The sequence below is a fragment of the Giraffa tippelskirchi genome, chromosome 9, assembly GCF_054371585.1.
Source record: "Giraffa tippelskirchi isolate mGirTip1 chromosome 9, T2T-mGirTip1v1.2.pri, whole genome shotgun sequence".
In the NCBI taxonomy this organism is placed as follows: domain Eukaryota; kingdom Metazoa; phylum Chordata; class Mammalia; order Artiodactyla; family Giraffidae; genus Giraffa; species Giraffa tippelskirchi.
Window position 1 is genome coordinate 105334918 of NC_137283.1, and position 18182 is coordinate 105353099.

General features: G+C 40.0%; 1 protein-coding gene across 9 annotated transcripts in view; it reads left to right on the forward strand.

The window, feature by feature from the left end:
- The window catches only part of LAMA4 (laminin subunit alpha 4), a 145893-nt gene that overhangs the window by 88003 nt on the left and 39708 nt on the right, over positions 1 to 18182 (forward strand). For all 9 annotated transcript variants that reach the window (XM_081529613.1, XM_081529608.1, XM_081529610.1 and 6 more), the window contains 5 exons: positions 1504 to 1620; positions 6146 to 6294; positions 10306 to 10447; positions 11125 to 11221; positions 17274 to 17390. In XM_081529613.1, the coding sequence (XP_081385739.1) occupies positions 1504 to 1620; positions 6146 to 6294; positions 10306 to 10447; positions 11125 to 11221; positions 17274 to 17390 (622 nt within the window). The remainder of the gene's footprint in view (positions 1 to 1503; positions 1621 to 6145; positions 6295 to 10305; positions 10448 to 11124; positions 11222 to 17273; positions 17391 to 18182) is intronic.

Sequence of the window (18182 nt, forward strand, 5' to 3'; positions counted from 1 at the left end):
AGACAGGGAGAACAGACTTCTGGTTGCCAAGGAGGGGTGTGGCAAGGGAGAGGGATGAATTGGGAGTTTGGGGTTGGTAGTTACAAACTATTACGTTTAGAATGGAAAGACAACAAGTTCTAATGTATGCAGGGAACTATATTCAATATCCCGTGATAAAACATAATGGAAAAAGAATATAAAAAAGCAATGTATATATGTGTGTAACTGAGTCACTTTGCTATACAGCAGAGGTAGCACAGCATTGTAAATCAACTATACTTCAATTTAAAAAAGTTTGAGAAAAAAAAAAAGGAAAAAAAGGAAGAAAGAGCCCCCCTGGTGGCTCAGTGGTAAAGAATCTGCCAATGCAAGAGACCACGGGTTCTATCCCTGGTCTGGGAAGATCCCACATGCTGCAGAGCAGCTAAGCTGTGTGCTACAACTACTGAGCCTGTGCTCTAGAGCCCGAGAGCTACAACTACTGAGCCCATGTGCCACAACTCCTGAAGCCTGTGTGCTCCACAAGAGAAGATCCCTCAATGAGAAGCCTGTGCACCACAACTAGAGAGTTGACCCCACTTGCTGCAACTAGAGAAAAGCCTGCACAGCAACAAAGACCCAGCACAGCCAAAAATAAATAAATAAAAACTTTAAATATTTTTTTAAAAGAGGGACAAAATATATCCACACTTGGGCAATTTACCTCTTCAAAACACCTGAGCATCCAACATAAAGAGTAGGAAGACACGAGATCAGAATTTTATGCTTTGATATTAGGGTCTCTTGCCTGGAAAATCCCATGGACAGAGGAGCCTGGTATGCTTCAGTCCATGGGCTCGCAAAGAGTCAGACACGACTGAGCGACTTCACTTTCACTTTTCACTTTCATGCATGGGAGAAGGAAATGGCAACCCACTCCAGTGTTCTTGCCTGGAGAATCCCAGGGACGGAGGAGCCCGGTAGGCTGCCACCTCTGGGGTCTCGCAGAGTCGGACACGACTGAAGCGACTTAGCAGTAGCAGTATTAGGGTCACTTTAAATTTCTGAAAGGACTTTAAGATTCTTTTGTATATCTTTTATTCCTGTCCAGATGAGCTATTTGTGCCTGGCCCAAAGTTAGCACATGATAAATGCTTTCTGGAATTAGGTCACTTTTCAGTGACTACAAATACGGAGCCTGTGTTCAGTCCCGTAGCCTTGGCCCCACTTCACATTTATGGAGAAAGAAGCAGAGGCCCTCCTTGGAGTGTCAGTTTTCTTTGATGTGGTGGCACCGTAACTAATAATCATAACTAAGTTCGTCGAGCTCCTGAGGAGCTTACTTTCATTGTCTCCATTTTATAAATGAGAAAGCTGAGCCTGGGCTGGGTGGAATTCCCCAGCGTGGCACAGCAATTCAGTGGTGGGTCTGAGATAGGATCTGTCTGAGTGCAGTGACAGCAGGCTGACAGCACTCTCCCTAATGCCTTCCTTATCTAAAGTGACCTTCTTTTTCTCTCTCCCTTGCTTTTCCTCCTGCAGAAACAGCATGAGAGAGTGAGGGAACAGACGGAAGGGGTGAACGTGTCTCTGAGGACATCTTCCGACTCACTGATGATGCCACGGCTGACCCTTTCAGAACTTGATAGCATAATAAAGGTAAGGACACACGTGACTTGTTCAGGTTAGTATTCCTAGTAGGTTAGAACATTAGCTTAGTGTCACAGAGGAGTAATCGACTCCAATCTATCAAGTTAGGTGGCATTGTTAAACTAAGATCAGGTGACTGCATTTTTCAGTTTCTTTCATTGTGCAGTTGCCACTAGCCACATATGGCTACTTAAATTTTAAATTACTTAAAATTAAATAAAATTTAGGACTTCCCTGGTGGTCCGATGATTAAGAATCCACCTGCTAATGCAGAGGACAGAGGTTCAATCCCTAATCCGGGAAGATTCCATGTGCCACCGGGAAACTTAGCCCAAGCGCCACAGTTGCTCTGAGCCTTCATGCTGCAACTACTGCTGCAAGCCTGCTCACCCTAGAGCCTGTGCTCTACAACCGAAGAAGCCACCACAGTGAGAAGCGCTCGCCTTGGCAACTGGAGAAATCCCTCTTGCAGCAAGGAAGCCAAAAGTAAATAGTTCTTAAAAAAATTCCTCAGTCACATTAGCCGCATTTCATGTGCTCAGTAGCTGCCATTTTGGGCAGCACAGCCAATCACAGAAAGTTCTGTTGAAAGTGCAGTCCTACTCACTCTTGACACATAAGTTGTATGTTTAATAAAGCTGGCATTCAAAATCAATGGAAGTCACATTTTTTTAAAGTAGAAATTTTCCAATAAATGCAGTGAACCAAACCATCACTGAAGTACTCTTAGCTCATTTTCATTACCTTTAAAAGGATATTATCTTAAAGTCATCTGATCACCATCCTATTCTTTGACAGTTTTAGCTTTCTTTCTATCCCTACTCCCATCTGGTTCCTCAGTGACATCAAAACCCAGATGAATGAGTCTGCCAGCTCTCAGACCTCCAGTTCCTTCAACTTCTCCTGTCCGACAAGCTTTTCCTCCCCATCCACCTCTGTAATCCCTCGTATGACCAGACCCAGATCTTGTCATCAATAAGAGTACCTCTTCCAAATCCCAGTATCAAGCACCTCCCTCCCTAAGCTTGGAGAAGGAAATGGCAACCCATTCCACTATTATTGCCTGGAAAATTCCGTGGACAGGGGAGCCTGGCAGGCTGCAGTTCATGGGGTTGCAAACAGTCGGACGCAACTGAGCACCCTAAGCACCATCTCTTATCGCCCTTACTGTAGAGTGTACACTCCAGAAACTCTCTAGCCACTCCAAAACCTCCTCCATCTTATTCACCCTACTCCTTTCATAGTCCTCTTTCCTTCAGTTCAGTTCAGTCGCTCAATTGTGTCCAACTCTTTGTGACCCTGTGGACTGTAGCACGAGCAGCTAAAATTATCAGTATAATCATTCTTTGCAAACACCCTTTACTTCCATACGTACTTCTTTCTCTATTATACTCACCTGAGAATTCTAATCCCATAACCCAGTAAACCCAAGTACCCTCAGCATCGTGGCCACACCAGAGAAGCCAGTATGACTGGTGGGAAACCCACCTCCTGTCTGTCAGTCTGGCTGGTGAACTTGCTTCATGCTTCACTGAAAATTAGGAACAATGAGACGAGAACTCCCTTCATTTTTGCTCCCCAGATCTACCAGTCTGCTTGCATATGTATCCTACTTCTCCCTTCCTTTCTGTTCTAATTAGTGAAATGTCTCTTCTCCTGTCAGAGTTCAGTCCCCTCTGTGTTCTGAATCCCATGCTTCCTCTGCTCAACAGTAGGGTTGCTGGGTTTCAGTCCATCAACTTGTGCCCTCTCTCTTCTCTTTTGCCCAGTTCTTATTCTACTGAATCATTACTGCCAACATAGAAACATACTGTAGTATCTCATACCTTTTAAAAATTAAAAAAAAAAAAACCTCTCACATCCCCTCTGATCTCTGCGCCATTACTCTGCTTCACAACAAGACATCTCAAGAGTTATGTATAGTTCCATTTCCACCTTCCAGCCCCCCACTGTCTACTGTGCTCAACCCATTTGGAGAAATCACTGGTTGTCAGTGTTGGAGTCTCTAAGGAGAGCTATCAGTCAATGCTACCCGTCTTCAGGACCTAAGTTCTAAAAAGGTTGAAAAATAGTAAATATGAAGATCAAGAATATCACCTTTATTTCAGCTAAATTGAGGTGTGGCTTTTTAAAAGATCTCTTAGCCAAGTGGGATGGCTGACACTCAGTCCCAGAATTAGCAGGTCTGCCCACTGAAACTGCCAACACCACAGGGTTCATGGGGGTGCCCAGGGCAGCTTGCACTGTATAGAGGAGCACAGGAAAACTCAGCTTTCTTCTGGCAGCTTGCTCCCAAGAGGCAGCAGTCTGGAGTTGAGCAGAGTCTATATAGTTATACCCCTAAATTTACCAATTAAATAAACCACTTCTCCTCTCAGAGCAGAGTAAGGAAAAGGTGCAAAGGTCACTAACTGAGCTCCCTTCATAGAGATGGAACGTCACATCAGGAGCTCGAAAAAAGTGCTTCGCACTAACAGTTGGCTTATGTCTTCTAGGTAAAAAAGAAAATTAAGTGACCTGCTGAGAATCAGATAGAGGTGAGGGGAGGAATTCGTATCAGCTTTAGAACAGTGACAGTGTTTAGAATAACTATGTTGAATGACCAGGAGAGCAAATTTCTTCTCAGCGTTGAGGGCCCAGCCAAGGCTGGAAGTAATAGGTTTGTAGCGGTGTCCTATGTGTGATCTTTAGCCAAGATCATAGGTCCACACTTCAGTTCAGTTCAGTCACTCAGTCATGTCCGACTCTTTGCGACCCCATGAACCGCAGCATGCCAGGCCTCCCTGTCCATCACCAACTCCCAGAGTCCACCCAAACCCATGTCCATCAAGTTGATGATGCCATCCAACCATCTCATCCTCTGTCGTCCCCTTCTCCTGCCCTCAATCTTTCCCAGCATCAGGGTCTTTTCAAATGAGTCACTTCTTCGCATCAGGTGGCCAAAGTATTGGAGTTTCAGCTTCAACATCAGTCCTTCCAATGAACACCCAGGACTGATCTCCTTTAGGATGGACTGGTTGGATCTCCTTGCAGTCCAAGGGACTCTCAAGAGTCTTCTCCAACACCACAATTCAAAAGCATCAATTCTTCGGCACTCAGCTTTCTTTATAGTCCAACTCTCAGATCCATACATGACCACTGGAAAAACCATAGCCTTGACTAGACGGACCTTTGTTGGCAAAGTAACGTCTCTGCTTTTTAATACGCTGTCTAGGTTGGTCATAACTTTCCTTCCGAGGAGTAAACTTCTTTCAATTTCATGGGTGCAATCACCATCTGCAGTGATTTTGGAGCCCAGAAGAATAAAGTCAGCCACAGTTTCCACTGTTTGCTCATCTATCTGCCATGAAGTGATGGGACTGGATGCCACGATCTTAGTTTTCTGAATGTTGAGCTTTAAGCCAACTTTTTCACTCTCCTCTTTCACTTTCATCAAGAGGCTCTTTAGTTCTTCTTCACTGTCTTCCATAAAGGTGGTGTCATCTGCATACCTGAGGTTATTGATATTTCTCTTAGCAATCTTGATTCCAGCTTGGCTTCCTCCAGCCCAGCATTTCTCATAATGTACTCTGCATATAAGTTAAATAAGTAGGGTGACAATACACAGCCTTGATGTACTCCTTTTCCTATTTGGAAGCAGTCTGTTGTTCCATGTCCAGTTCTAACTGTTGCTTCCTGACCTGCATACAGGTTTCTCAAGAGGGAGGTCGGTGGTCTGGTATGCCCATCTCTTTCAGAATTTTCCACAATTTCATAGGTCTACAGTTGAACTGAAAATTAGGAGTGGTCACATTGCAAGGTGAGTGTCAGTGAGAGTAGTCAGCACAGGAAATGCAGGTGAGAGGTCAAATAAATGAGAACTGAATGATAACCATGAGACTTAGTAGCTCAGAAATCATGAAGTAAATTTCTGTGTTGGTGGAGCAGTGAGGTAAAAACCAGACTGGAATAAGTCAAAAGTGTGAATTTTAAAATGATGAAATAGAGATAGCATGTATAAACACTTTATTTGCGGAGGGGTTCTATTTTGCTATGAAAGGATTAAAATTAGGGAGAAGTGAGGACAGTGGAGTATTTCTATTTAGTTTAGTTTTCTTTTTAGACAAGAGATGGCAGAGCATGTCTGAATCAGTAGAGAAGGAGTTGAAGGTGCAAATAGGTAAATATCTATGTATACAATCTTTTAGACTTCCCTGGTGGCTCAGCTGTAAAGAATCCACCTGCAGTGCAGGCAATGCAGTTTTGATTCTTAGGTAAGGAAGATCCCCTGGAGGAGGGCATGGCAACCCACTCCAGTATTCTTGCGTGGAGAATCCCATGGACAGAGGAGCCTCTTGGACTACAGTTCATAGAGTCACAAAGAGTTGGACACAATTAAATCAACTAAACATGAATGCATAGCCTTTTAGACTCTTCTGGATCTGGCCTGAAGCTTACTGAACTTCACAGTAAGGAATAGAGATTATCTTTGGTGCTCCCTAAGAAAAATATTTTAAGTCCCTCTAAATTCAATTTTTTTCAATATTTTCTTTAGAATGCATCAGGGATTTATGCCGAAATAGATGGAGCCAAAAATGAACTTCAAAGAAAACTATCCAACCTAAGCAACCTCAGTCATGATTTAGTTCAGGAAGCTGTTGACCATGCACGGAACCTTCAGCAAGAAGCTGATGAGTTGAGCAGGTAATACCTTGGTTTTAAGAATGCAGACATCTCCAGGCTGAGTAACTAATTTTTGTTCACTTTCGCATGACAGGGTTGCTGGGATACAGTGTTAGTAGTTTGTTTTTAGGGTTGGGTTTGCGTGTTTGTTTGTCTGTTTGTTGGTTGGCTGGTTTGAGAACCAGTTGTTTACTGAAATTGCTCTGGGGAGACAGTTTTTCAATTTTAAAAAATTTGTCAGATTAGAGATCTGTGTTGTAGGCAGGGTAGCTCTGTTCCACAATTAATAGGATAACCTGACCCATTTTAGCTAGGGATGTAACTGCTGCACAATATATTACCAGGTAAATCAGATCCCTCTGCAAGGTCTAATTCTGCCGTCATTTCAGAGACAGCATGAGCTTTTCATACCCAAGTGTCTTAAGTAAAGCTGGTAAGAAGTTGACAATATAAGGGACTTGTGTCAAATCCACTAGCTGCTCCACAGTGCCCAGCAGGAACTATTTTATTTCAACACCTGTTAAGAGAACATTGGTTGATGGTTTTCCTCACAATACCTAGAAGAGAGTCATAAGCACTCATTTAATGTTAATTGAAATGTACTAAAAGATTGGAATTTAATTCCTGATCCTGAAAAAAATAGGTAAATAACGAGATCATTGAAAAGAAAGATTGCAAATCTGGCAATTAGAAACAAGGATTTGTAAAGGTCATGAATTAAATAAGAACCAGTATTCACTTCTGTTCAAAACTAAATCACCTTTTTTTCTGATTGCCAAAATTTTCAAATATCCTTCCAAGTCTCCCAAGAAGAGAGGGCAGGGTTGGAGTAGGGACGGATAGATCATGGGTAAAATCTTGGTGTGTGAGATGGTGTTGTATACAGCTCAGTGTCATGTTCCCAGGAAATGGGCTTTTTATCAAGCCAGTCAAATGGAACTTGGAGAAAATGCTAGCTTTGGTAATAACTCTATTGGTAGGTTATTGTTTTTGAGATTAATTTTATGGCTGTCTTCGTCGTTCTTTTGTCATTTAGTAACTACTGCTGTTTGGGAGTTCCCTGGTGGCTCAAATGGTAAAGAAGCTGCCAGCAATGCAGAAGACCTGGATTCGATCCCTGGGTTGGGAAGAACCCCTGAAGAAGGGACTGGCAACCCAATCTAGTATTCTTGCCTGGGGAATTCCATGGACAGAGAAGCCTGGCAGGCTACACTTCATGGGGTCACAAAGAGTCAGACACCACTGAGCAACTAATAGTTCGTTGAATGGGATACCAACACAAACCTTCTCTAAATGTCACCCTGCAGCAAACAGAGTTCTAGCTAGAACTTCTAAGGAAGTAACCCCAAGCTGTACATGAAACATAATCAGAAATATCAATCACCTTGAAGTCTCCTTTTTATGTTTAGCATATTTCTACATATATTCAGGAAAACATCCAAATTTATAGATGTCTTCCCTTCAAAATGTGAATATTTTTTTGACATCTATCTGGTATACCCAGTAGATTTGCATATTTTGTCTCAAATAGAAATACATGTAATTCATCAAGGTGAAGGCTTCCCTGGTAGCTCAGATGGTAAAGCATCTGCCTGCATTGTAGGAGACCCAGGTTCAATCCCTGGGTCGGGAAGATCCCCTAGGGAAGGAAATGGCAACCCACTCCAGTACTCTTGCCTGGAAAATTCCATGGACAGAGGAGCTTGGTAGGCTACATCAAGAAGCTTCCATTTCAAAAGCACATTTTAATTTTGTATATCGATATAGTACCTGTTTTGTGCCTAGTAATGAAAACAAAGAAATAAAGGCTTTTTGTTTCAAGTTCTTAGCTATATCTGCTCACCAACTCTAGCCAGCAGAATTTTTAAATATTTAAAATGTTGGTAACATTTTATACCTTTTCTCCATTTCTTTTAAAACCTTCTCAGATTTTACTCTCTTTTCCATTTCTGAGAACAGGGAGTTATAGAGAGATATAGGTAGCAAGCATTTGGATCAGAATTACCTCTGCAGAGCAGGGCTGCATTATAATTTTCATGGGCTGTAAAAAAATTTTAATTATATGTCATAACTACGTTGATATAAAGGCTAATTTAAGAGTTACTGTTACACTCATTTTTTTCTTCTGATTTAAAAAAAAAAAATTTAACATGAAAGCATCTTTGTGGACCCTTATTGTGCCTAATAGATATCAGCCCTATTGTAGAGGAGCCAGAATGATGGTGAACTCGGACAAAAGAGAAGGGAGTTGCCAAGGAAATACAGAGGAAGTCTCTTTGAGCCTAAGCTGATGCGCAGAGACTGAAACTGGATGAAGGAGGCTGAGAAACGATTAGCTGAGCTCAGTAGGTCCAGGTGGTGTGAAGAGAGGAGCCAGTGTAGGATCTGTACTGTCATGTAGATCACATCACAGTGACTCTTCTGAGAAGTTACTGATGAATAAAGTGATACCAGTCATCAGTATCCAGAGTTGGGGGGGAAAGGATAGAACTGGTGGGTTTAAGACTGAATAAAATTAAGACAAAGGGTTTACGATGGGCTGCGGAAGTGAGGGTGGAGTTCATAGTATAGAGGAAGAAGAAGAGTTTGTCAATAATATGAATTACTACATGGATACCCATACAGTTTGAAATTTTCATTTAGGAAATAGATTAAGTGTAATAATAAGCCCTGAGATTCACTAGATGCTAGGCATGGTACCAAGCACTAAACATATTTTATCCCTGTTGGACCTCACTTCAATCCTTTGAGGCACATATTGTTATCAACCTCTACATGGGGGTGTCTAGTGCATGATGTGCTGTGCTGTGCTTATTCACTCAGTCCCGTCTGACTCTTTGTGACCCCATGGAGCCCTCCACATTCCTCTGTCCGTGAGGATTCTCCAGGCAAGAATACTGCAGTGGGTTTCCATGTCCTCCTCCAGGAGATCTGCCAACCCAGGAATCAAGGCCAGGTCTCCCTCTTTGCAGGTGGATTCTTTACCATCTGAGCCACTAGGGAAGCCCAGGAATACTGGAGTGGGTAGCCTATCCCTTCTCCAAGGGAACTTCCTGACCCAGGAATTGAACCAGGGTCTCCTGCATTGTAGGCAGATTCTTTACCAGCTGAGCTACCAGGGAAGCCCCCCAGTGCATGATGGATATCAGTAAATATTAGAGGAACCTTACAGGAGTCAGAGGAGACAAAGGCAGAGAAAGTGGTGTAAGGATCAGGGTGATTGTGAGGTGGGGCTGTGCACTTAAGGGGAGCAACTAGGCCTCAGGAATGAGACAGACCTTAACCATGTTTGCAAGGGGCAAGCTGTGCACCCTTCCTCAGAGCCTCAGCAACTTTTATGGGAAAGGAATAACAATGTCAACTTCACAGGTGTGGTAAGATATAGAGATATAGTATATGGAACAGGGCTGACCCAGTATCAGCATGTGATGCTCAATACATATTATAACCCTTCAAGAAATATGTGATCTGTTACATAAAAGAAAGAAATAAGATTGAATAAATAGAGTGAAACCAGCTAATATTTATTAATAACACCATGCCGAGGTTATGCACCCTCTCTGAGAGCCTTACTTTCTTTGACAGGAAGGGAATAACAGTGCTGATTCGGGTAAGCAGTAGGTGGGGATGAATGTGGGTTCATTCCTCTGCCTGACGCCACCACATAAACAAGCTCTTGCTTGAAGAGGTGCAGATGCTGTTTTAAAATCAGCATTTCCTTTCCCTGGGGCTGCGCCAGGCAGGCAGTTGCCAAGGAGCCAAAACAAGGTGAAGTCTAGAACTAAAAGCAGAGGAATGGGAAGACAATGTGCCCCTAGGAAAGGCCACGAGGTGGGAGGGGGGCAGTGGAGGGGTGAGGAGGGGGCGCGTAGGGGAACACTGCCCCGCCAGGTAACTTTAAAAGAACAAAAAGGAAGTGCCTATAGTCCTAATTCTAATCAGACTCTAAAGTATTCTAATCAGACTCTAAAAATGGCCCTATTTCCAAAGGAGGTGAAAAGGGGCAATAATGCCAGGTTTGTTCATTAACAGGAATTTGCACAGTTCAGATATGAATGGACTGGTGCAGAAGGCTTTGGATGCTTCAAATGTCTATGAAAATATTGCCAATTATGTTAGTGAAGCCAATGAAACAGCAGAACAGGCTTTGAACATCACTGATCGAATTTATGATGTGAGTATTCCCTTATTTTAACTTTCATTTTTATATCAATATGTTGCCTTTTCCTGGCTTATGACTTTGTTTCCTAATGTCATCTCTTGAGCTTCCAATCTAATACAAATGGCAGAAAGAGCAGCAGAACTGAGAAAAGACCATTTTATTTATGTTATGAATGCTTCAGTAGTACAGGTTCTTCAAAATGTGTCATACTCCAGTCAGCGAATGCCAGTTCCTTTAACATAAGCTTTTTTAAACCAAAGTCCCTGAATAAAAAATATTGAAGACTAGTTCCTGCTGATATAGAAGATTGTTGTTGTTCAGTTGCTCAGTCGTGTCCGAGTCTTTGTGACCCCGTGGACTGCAGCATGCCAGTAGAGAAGATACTTTATGCATATATTCAGATTTCCTCAACTCAAAAACATTGTTTATTCAACAGCTTCTTCGTGGCAAGCACTTTGGTGGTGCCTTGGCTAGGCACTGTTCTGAGTTCACTGAATTTTTTTCAAAAACCATTTATCTTGTAAATATCAAGGATATTATTTTCTCATGTTTACATTTGACCTTAATTTCGAACTATGAATTTTGTTTGGTGTTTAGCAGATAAGGTGTAAAGCATTTAAATCCTAGAACGATGACAATTTGATTTCTTTTGCTGTCATTCTTACTTTCTCTCTCCGATTCCTTTGTAGGCTGTGAGTGGGATTGATACGCAGATCATTTACCATAAAGATGAGAGCGAGAACCTCCTCAGTCAAGCCAGAGAGCTGCAAGCAAGGGCAGATTCTAGTAAATATCTTCACTTTCCTGTCTGCCTTCTGATTTGTACCTGCTTCCTTCCTTTCACACAGTGTTTCTGCATGTAAACAGAGGTTTCAAAATTCTAGAAACAAAAAGAAGAAATTCTGTTTCATCTGAATATTGCTTTAATAGTTCCTGCTCATAGTCAAGGTATAAAAAAAGCAGCTATTAGATATTTTAAAATAAATTGTGGTTTTAAAAAATTTCCATGTAGTAAAATTATATGGAAACATATAGTTATCCAACATATACTGGATATTCTTGCTAATCAGAAAGGCTAATTAGTAGAAATTTGCTATAAATACCAATTTCCAGGGAGTTATTACCATAAAATACGCTTCACCCTAAAATTATATCACACATAATGTAACCATTCTTGAAGAATTCAGAGGCCCTTTAAAACTTACCATGAAGGGGGTCTTCTCTGGTGGTCCAGTGGCTAAGACTATGCCCCCAGTGCTGGGGGAAGGGAGGTGGGTTTGATCCCTGGTCTGGGAACTAGATCCTACATGCCACAACTAAAAGATCCTGAATGCTACAACAAAGACCTGGTGCTGCCAAATAAAGAAATAAAAATAAATATTCAAATGTTACCATGAAGAGATGGGTCAGCTCTGAGTCAGGAGGACAGGGTACCGCAGAGCCCTCTGTTTTTTTGCACTTTTTTATAGTTTGTATTCTGCCCAGTTGCTGCATTTAGGACAACCCTAATGACCACATGGAAAGAAGCACTTCCAAAGGCTGAGGCCAGCATCTGCTAAATCAAGCACGTCTAAGAATGGGAGAGGGAAAAAAAAACAAAAGTGAAATGATTTTAGTTAGCTTTGAATCTTGTTAGTTACTCTTAAAAACAATCAAACTGAAAATTTTTACTAAAACTTACTCATCTCTGGGGTAATGAGCTCATTCCTAAGGATATTTGAGCATTGACTAATGAGGTCGGAAATCCATTATCTAGCTAACTTCTGCCACCTAAAAACAAAGACCAAGTTTGAAACTGAAGATTTCATGTGATTTTATCAAAGTAATTAATCCCAAGTCTAAACGTTCATTTTCTCTTTTTTTTTCCAGAGAAAATAAATGCATTTGTTTTTATATGCAGACTGTTTAACTATTTAATTATATAAAACAACTATTACCTTTTCTGGATAAAGAAAGGCATTAAAAATGCTGTTTCTTCATTCTAATTAATTTATTATACAAGTCTAGTCTTACACATGCTCTTTAGAAAAGAATTAGAATATTAGCAGTAAAGAATTAGAATATCAATAGTAAAATATTTTTGGACAAATGTTGTCGTATCTGTGTATTGCTTTTGTTTGTGAAGACCAGAATATGTGGGTCTTTGTGATGCAGTGACAAAGTATTTTATTCTCCTTGATAATTTGCAATGTATTTTCTCAGTCTTATCATTATTGAGTTGTTGAACCTTGTGAAAGCAGTTTTTCTATTCTAATAATGCTATCTCTTCAAAGTTGCCTATTTTATGTGCAGATTAGTCTCTCTGGTTTGGTCTCTGAATATTTTGCAGATCTGGTCACCTATTTCATGATCTTGTTTGGTTAAATCCCTTAATGTGTTTATTTGCAAAAGAGACACCTATGGGGACTTAGGACTGTGTGGCTCAGAACTTGCTTCCCTTTAGAATATATGAGTGTTTGTAATATAAATTTGTATTTTCAAACTGAATCATATTCATCTCTTGAGTTATATTGTAATTTCATACTACTGTTAATTCATTTCCAAATGAGTTTCAATGATCAGTAATCTTTATCTACCAGGTTTCCTTTTCTTCATTATCTATGTCAAATAGTTAGCAATCTGTAATAAACTCAGGAAGCTGCTGCTTTAAAAATCTTCTACTGAATTCATTTATAAAATGGAAAATGTTTATGTAAGACAGTAAGTTCCACAGACTTTTTATGAAGCATTTCTTCTTTTAAACATCCAGCCCCAACTAGATTTTCTTTCTTCTATTTTTATCAGACTCCAAATATAGTTAAATATATTCAGCCTCAGTATATCAGCCAGTGTTTTTTGCAGTAACAAGACCCAAAAGAAAGAGTGAATAGACTGCTTGTATCACAGTATTAAAAGTTGAAACTAAAAGGAGAGAAGGTGCAAAACAACTACAAAAGATGTTTAAGACCCTCCTTGAATTCTTGGGAATTATTGACACTAACCAGAGGAAACAAGAAAGAAGTGCTTGTACTTTAGTTATGTTGTACTTGGTACAAGTACATTGACAGAATCAACTAAGCATCACCTATATATACCTGTTACATGTATGGGAAAAAAGATAACTACAATAAAACCAAGCACACCAATATTGTATAAGTGAGAAGAGACAGTATACCGTGGGAGAGTATATATCTGTAAGCCCATTAGAGAGAAGGAAAGGAAGAATGGAAAGTGAAGAAATCGCTTATCTGTCAAGAAACATACATTTCTTGACGCTTTGGAAGTAAACAAAGCACGAAACAATTCTTGGGAAGTTGATCCTTCAGTTTAGGTGACGAGATTTTACATCCTGACTTGTTTAGATTTGTGCCAAGAGAGCCGCAATTAGGGACTATGCTACAAGCACATTTTCAAGAATAATTTTTTAAGGAAAAGACTTATAATCAAAATGGTACTAGAATGAATCAAAAATCTGATGTATGTAATCTGGAGAACTGTATGTATGTGCATACGTATAATAAATCTAATCAGTAATTAAGGCCTCCCATAAGAAAACCTCAAGGCTCAGATGGCTCCACTAGTGAATTCTCCAAAACACTGGAAGAAATAACTCCATTAGTATATAAATTCTTCCAGAAAATAGAAAAATTGGAAATACTGCATTTTTCCATGAAGTCAAAAAAACTTAGACATCAAATCCTAAGGACATTCTAAACAAGGAAAAATATAAGCCAAATTCTCTCAGGAACAAAGATGTGAAAATCCTATCAAAAAATTAGCCAGTCAAATCTAGCATACATAAAATTGGTATACATGATCAAGTTAGGTTTATTCCAGATTTCAATATTTTAACATTTAAAACGTTAGTAGCAATTCACCACATTTACCGAACATAGGAGAACACTCATGCTTATCTCACTACATGCAGGAAGATCATTTAACAAAATTCAGTACCCACTCATGTTTTAAAAAAACTCATAGCAAACTAGGAATAGAAGGAAACTTTCATAATCTAACAAGGAATAATAAAATAATATTCAGCAAACATATATTCATACTGAAATATTGAAAGCATCCCATTAGGATTGGATATAAGACAAGGATGCCCCACATTATCAATTCATTGTGTAAGTACCTAGTTTAATTCTGTTTAATTCTGTTAACTTTTAAAATAACACTGTTTGCCGTAACATAAAATACCTAGGAATAAATCTGATGAAAGATGCTAAGATCTTTACACATCAAACTATAGTACACTACTGAAGAAATTAAAAGATGATATGAATAAATAGAGATCGAAATGAGAATTTAGATCTAAGGAAGAATAAATAAAAACTGTATTATATATATTTAATATATATAAATACATATACGTTTTTATATAATAAAAACTTCCATTAAATGAAAGTTTTTATTATATTAAAAACTCTATAAGCTGCATTATTTATATATGTCTTTGTTCAGTTGCTCAGTCATGTCTGACTCTTTGCAACCTCATGGACTGCAGCAGGCCACATTTCCCTGTCTTTCATCATCTCCGAAAGTTTGCTCAAACTCATGTCCTTTGAGTTGGTAAGACCATACAACCATTTCGTCCTCTGTCATCTCCTTCTCCTTCTGCCTTCAATCTTTCCCAGCATCGGGGTCTTTTCCAATGAGTCGGCTCTTTGAAACAGGTGGCCAGAGTATTGGCGCTTCAGCTTCAGCATCTGTCCTTCTAATGAATATTCACAGTTGATTTCCTTTAGGATGGACTGTTTTGAGCTCCTTGCAATCCAAGGGACTCTCAAGAGTCTTCTCCAGTATCACAGTTCGAAAGCATCAATTCTTCAGCACTCAGCCTTCTTTATGTTCCAACTCTCACATCCATAATGACTACCGGAACAATCATAGCTTTGACTGTACGGACCTTTGTCAGCAAAGTAATGTCTTTTTTAATATACTTTCTAGGTTTGTCATAGCTTTTCTTCCGAGGAGCAAACATCTGTTAATTTCATGGCTGCAGTCACTATCCACAGTGATTTTGAAGCCCAAGAAAATAGTCTGTCACTGTTTCCATTGTTTTCCCATTTGCCGTGAAGCAATGGGACCAGATGCCATGATCTTAGTTTTCCGAATGTTGAGTTTTAAGCCAGCTTTTTCACTCTCCTCTTTTGCCTTCATCAAGTGGCTCTCTAGTTCCTCTTGGCTTTCTGCCATATGGATGGTGTCATCTGCACATCTGAGGTTATTAATATTTCTTCCAGCAATCTTGATTCCAGCTTGTGCTTCATTCAGCCCAAGGTTTCTCATGATGTAATCTGCATATAAGTTAAATAAGCAGGGTGACAATACACAGCCTTGATGTACTTCTTTTCCAATTTTGAACCAGTGCATTGTTTCTTTTCTGGTTCTAACTGTTGCTTCTTGGCCTGCATACAGATTAGGTGGCAGGTAAGGTGGTCTGGTATTCCCATCTCTTGAAGAATTTTCCACAGTTTGTTGTGATCCACACAGTCAAAGGCTTTAGCATAGTCAATGAAGCAAAAGTAGATGTTTTTCTGGAACTCTCTTGCTTTTTCTGTGATCCAGTGGATGTTGGCAATTTGATCTCTGGTTCTGTCTTTTCTAAAGTTGGCTTGTATGTCTAGGAGTTCTCGGTTCACGTACTGTTGAAGCCTAGCTTGAAGGATTTTGAGCATTACCTTGCTAGCATGTGAAAGGAGTGCAGTTGTTTATTTATGAGTGTAATGTAGTATTTATATATATATTAACATTGTATATATAAATATAGATTTTTATGTAATAACTTACATTAAGTGGAAGGTTTAAATTTGTAAAAATAAGAGTTTCTGCCAGAATGCATCTGTAGATTCAGTATAATTGCAATTAAAGTGCCAGAACTGTGTATACACATACGGGATGTTTCTAGAATTTCTTTGGAAATGGGCGTGGATAGGGTAGGCAAGAATAGCCAGCACAGTCTTAAAGAATAAAAAAACAGTTGGAAGATTTAAACTACTCAAGACTTTTAACTGTACAGAAATTAAGACAGTGATACACAAGATATAAAAAATTATAATATACTATCATTTCTTTTGAATAAAGCTTAAAAATAGACACAGCTAAGGAACAGAGGTAGTACTACCTTTGGGTAAGCATGGAGGTCCCAGGAAACCGTAAGGGGCTAATAATGCTCTTTTTGTTGCCCTGGGTTCTGGTTATATTTGGCGTTCAGTTTGGGAAAATTAATCAAGTCATGCACTTGTAATTGTGTACCATTTTCTAGATGCGTGTTGTGTATCAATTAAAATTTTATTAAAACAAGTAAGAAAAAAGAACTATTCTTATCTAACCAGTCCGCTCTTAATTAGTTGTGCTACTAGGTGTCATTAGTCACAGCAGTACTGTATTTTTCAATCAAAAAATTAGCCATTATCTCTATACCCTTTATGAGTTACTTTATGACCTCCTATATCACTCCCAAGCAGTGTTATAGATTTTCTGCAGTCCTTTACCTCTTAACTGAAGTGCCACTTTCCAGAATTGGCGTTCTATGTTTATATCATATTCAGATGACTCTATTGTACAAGGGGCTTCCCTGATAGCTCAGTTGGTAAAGAATCCCCCTGCAATGCATAAGATTCGATTCCTGGGCCGGGAAGATCCGCTGGAGAAGGGATAAGCAACCCACTCCAGTATCCTAGCCTGGAGAATTCCATGGACTATATAGAGTCAGACGTGACTGAACGACTTTCACTTCACTTCATTTCCATGGTACAAACCAGAATTTTTTTCATTGAAACAGAGATCTCACCACACACCCCACCCCGCCGGCATCTTTGCCCTACTTGTACTTCTTTTGGCTTCTTCTCCACAGGCAGTGATGAGGCAGTGATGGACACCAGCAGGCGCGTGGGTGGAGCCCTAGCAAGGAAGAGTGCTCTCAAAAACAGATTAAATGATGCCATTAAAAGACTACAAGCTGCAGAGAGAGGTGAGGATCTCAAACAAAACTTAAGCTCATCTATTTGTTCACTAATATTAAGGTAAACCTCTGACGAAAGAGTAAGTGATTCCCTGCTTATTAATCTTTTTATAAATAATGTTGCTTTTTGATGACAAAGGAAACTTCGTTTATCTCACACACACACACACACACACACACACACACACACACACACAAGTCCTGGAAGATAATAAAAGCTGTAGCTACATCACCTAGGGATGACAATTAAATTTAAGAGCATTTTCCACCAGTCGTGTGTGTGTGTGTGTGTGTCTGAATGAGATCAGGATGTTTATACTGCTGGGTAACCTACTTTCTTGTGAACATCCTTTTTCATTAACAAATGAGCCCTAATTTGGTTATTGGGTTTCTCTGGCCCCAGCAGTAAACAGCTGCTCTCTGTTACATGGCATGTCTTTCTTATAGTGCAAGCAGAGAGACCACGTAGCCAGAGAGGGAAACAATAGCACTCATGTTGCCTAATTTGAAACTACAGGGGTATCTCAGAAAGATGTGATGAGAAGCAGATGTGCCTTTCCCGGCATAGTGAAAATTAGCACATTACTGCTGGATGTGGTGTTTCACTACATGGAGCAAATCCAGCAGCTGTACCACAGGACACCAAAACCCTGGCCAGATGGGTCTCATCAGCATCGTCAGAGCTACTACATGCTAACCACTGGGCTGCATTTTACAAACATCATCTCATATGGGAAAGTATTGCTTTTAGGCTGATGTGAACCCCAAGGTTTGTCAAGTTTGGGGAACTTGCTCTGAAAG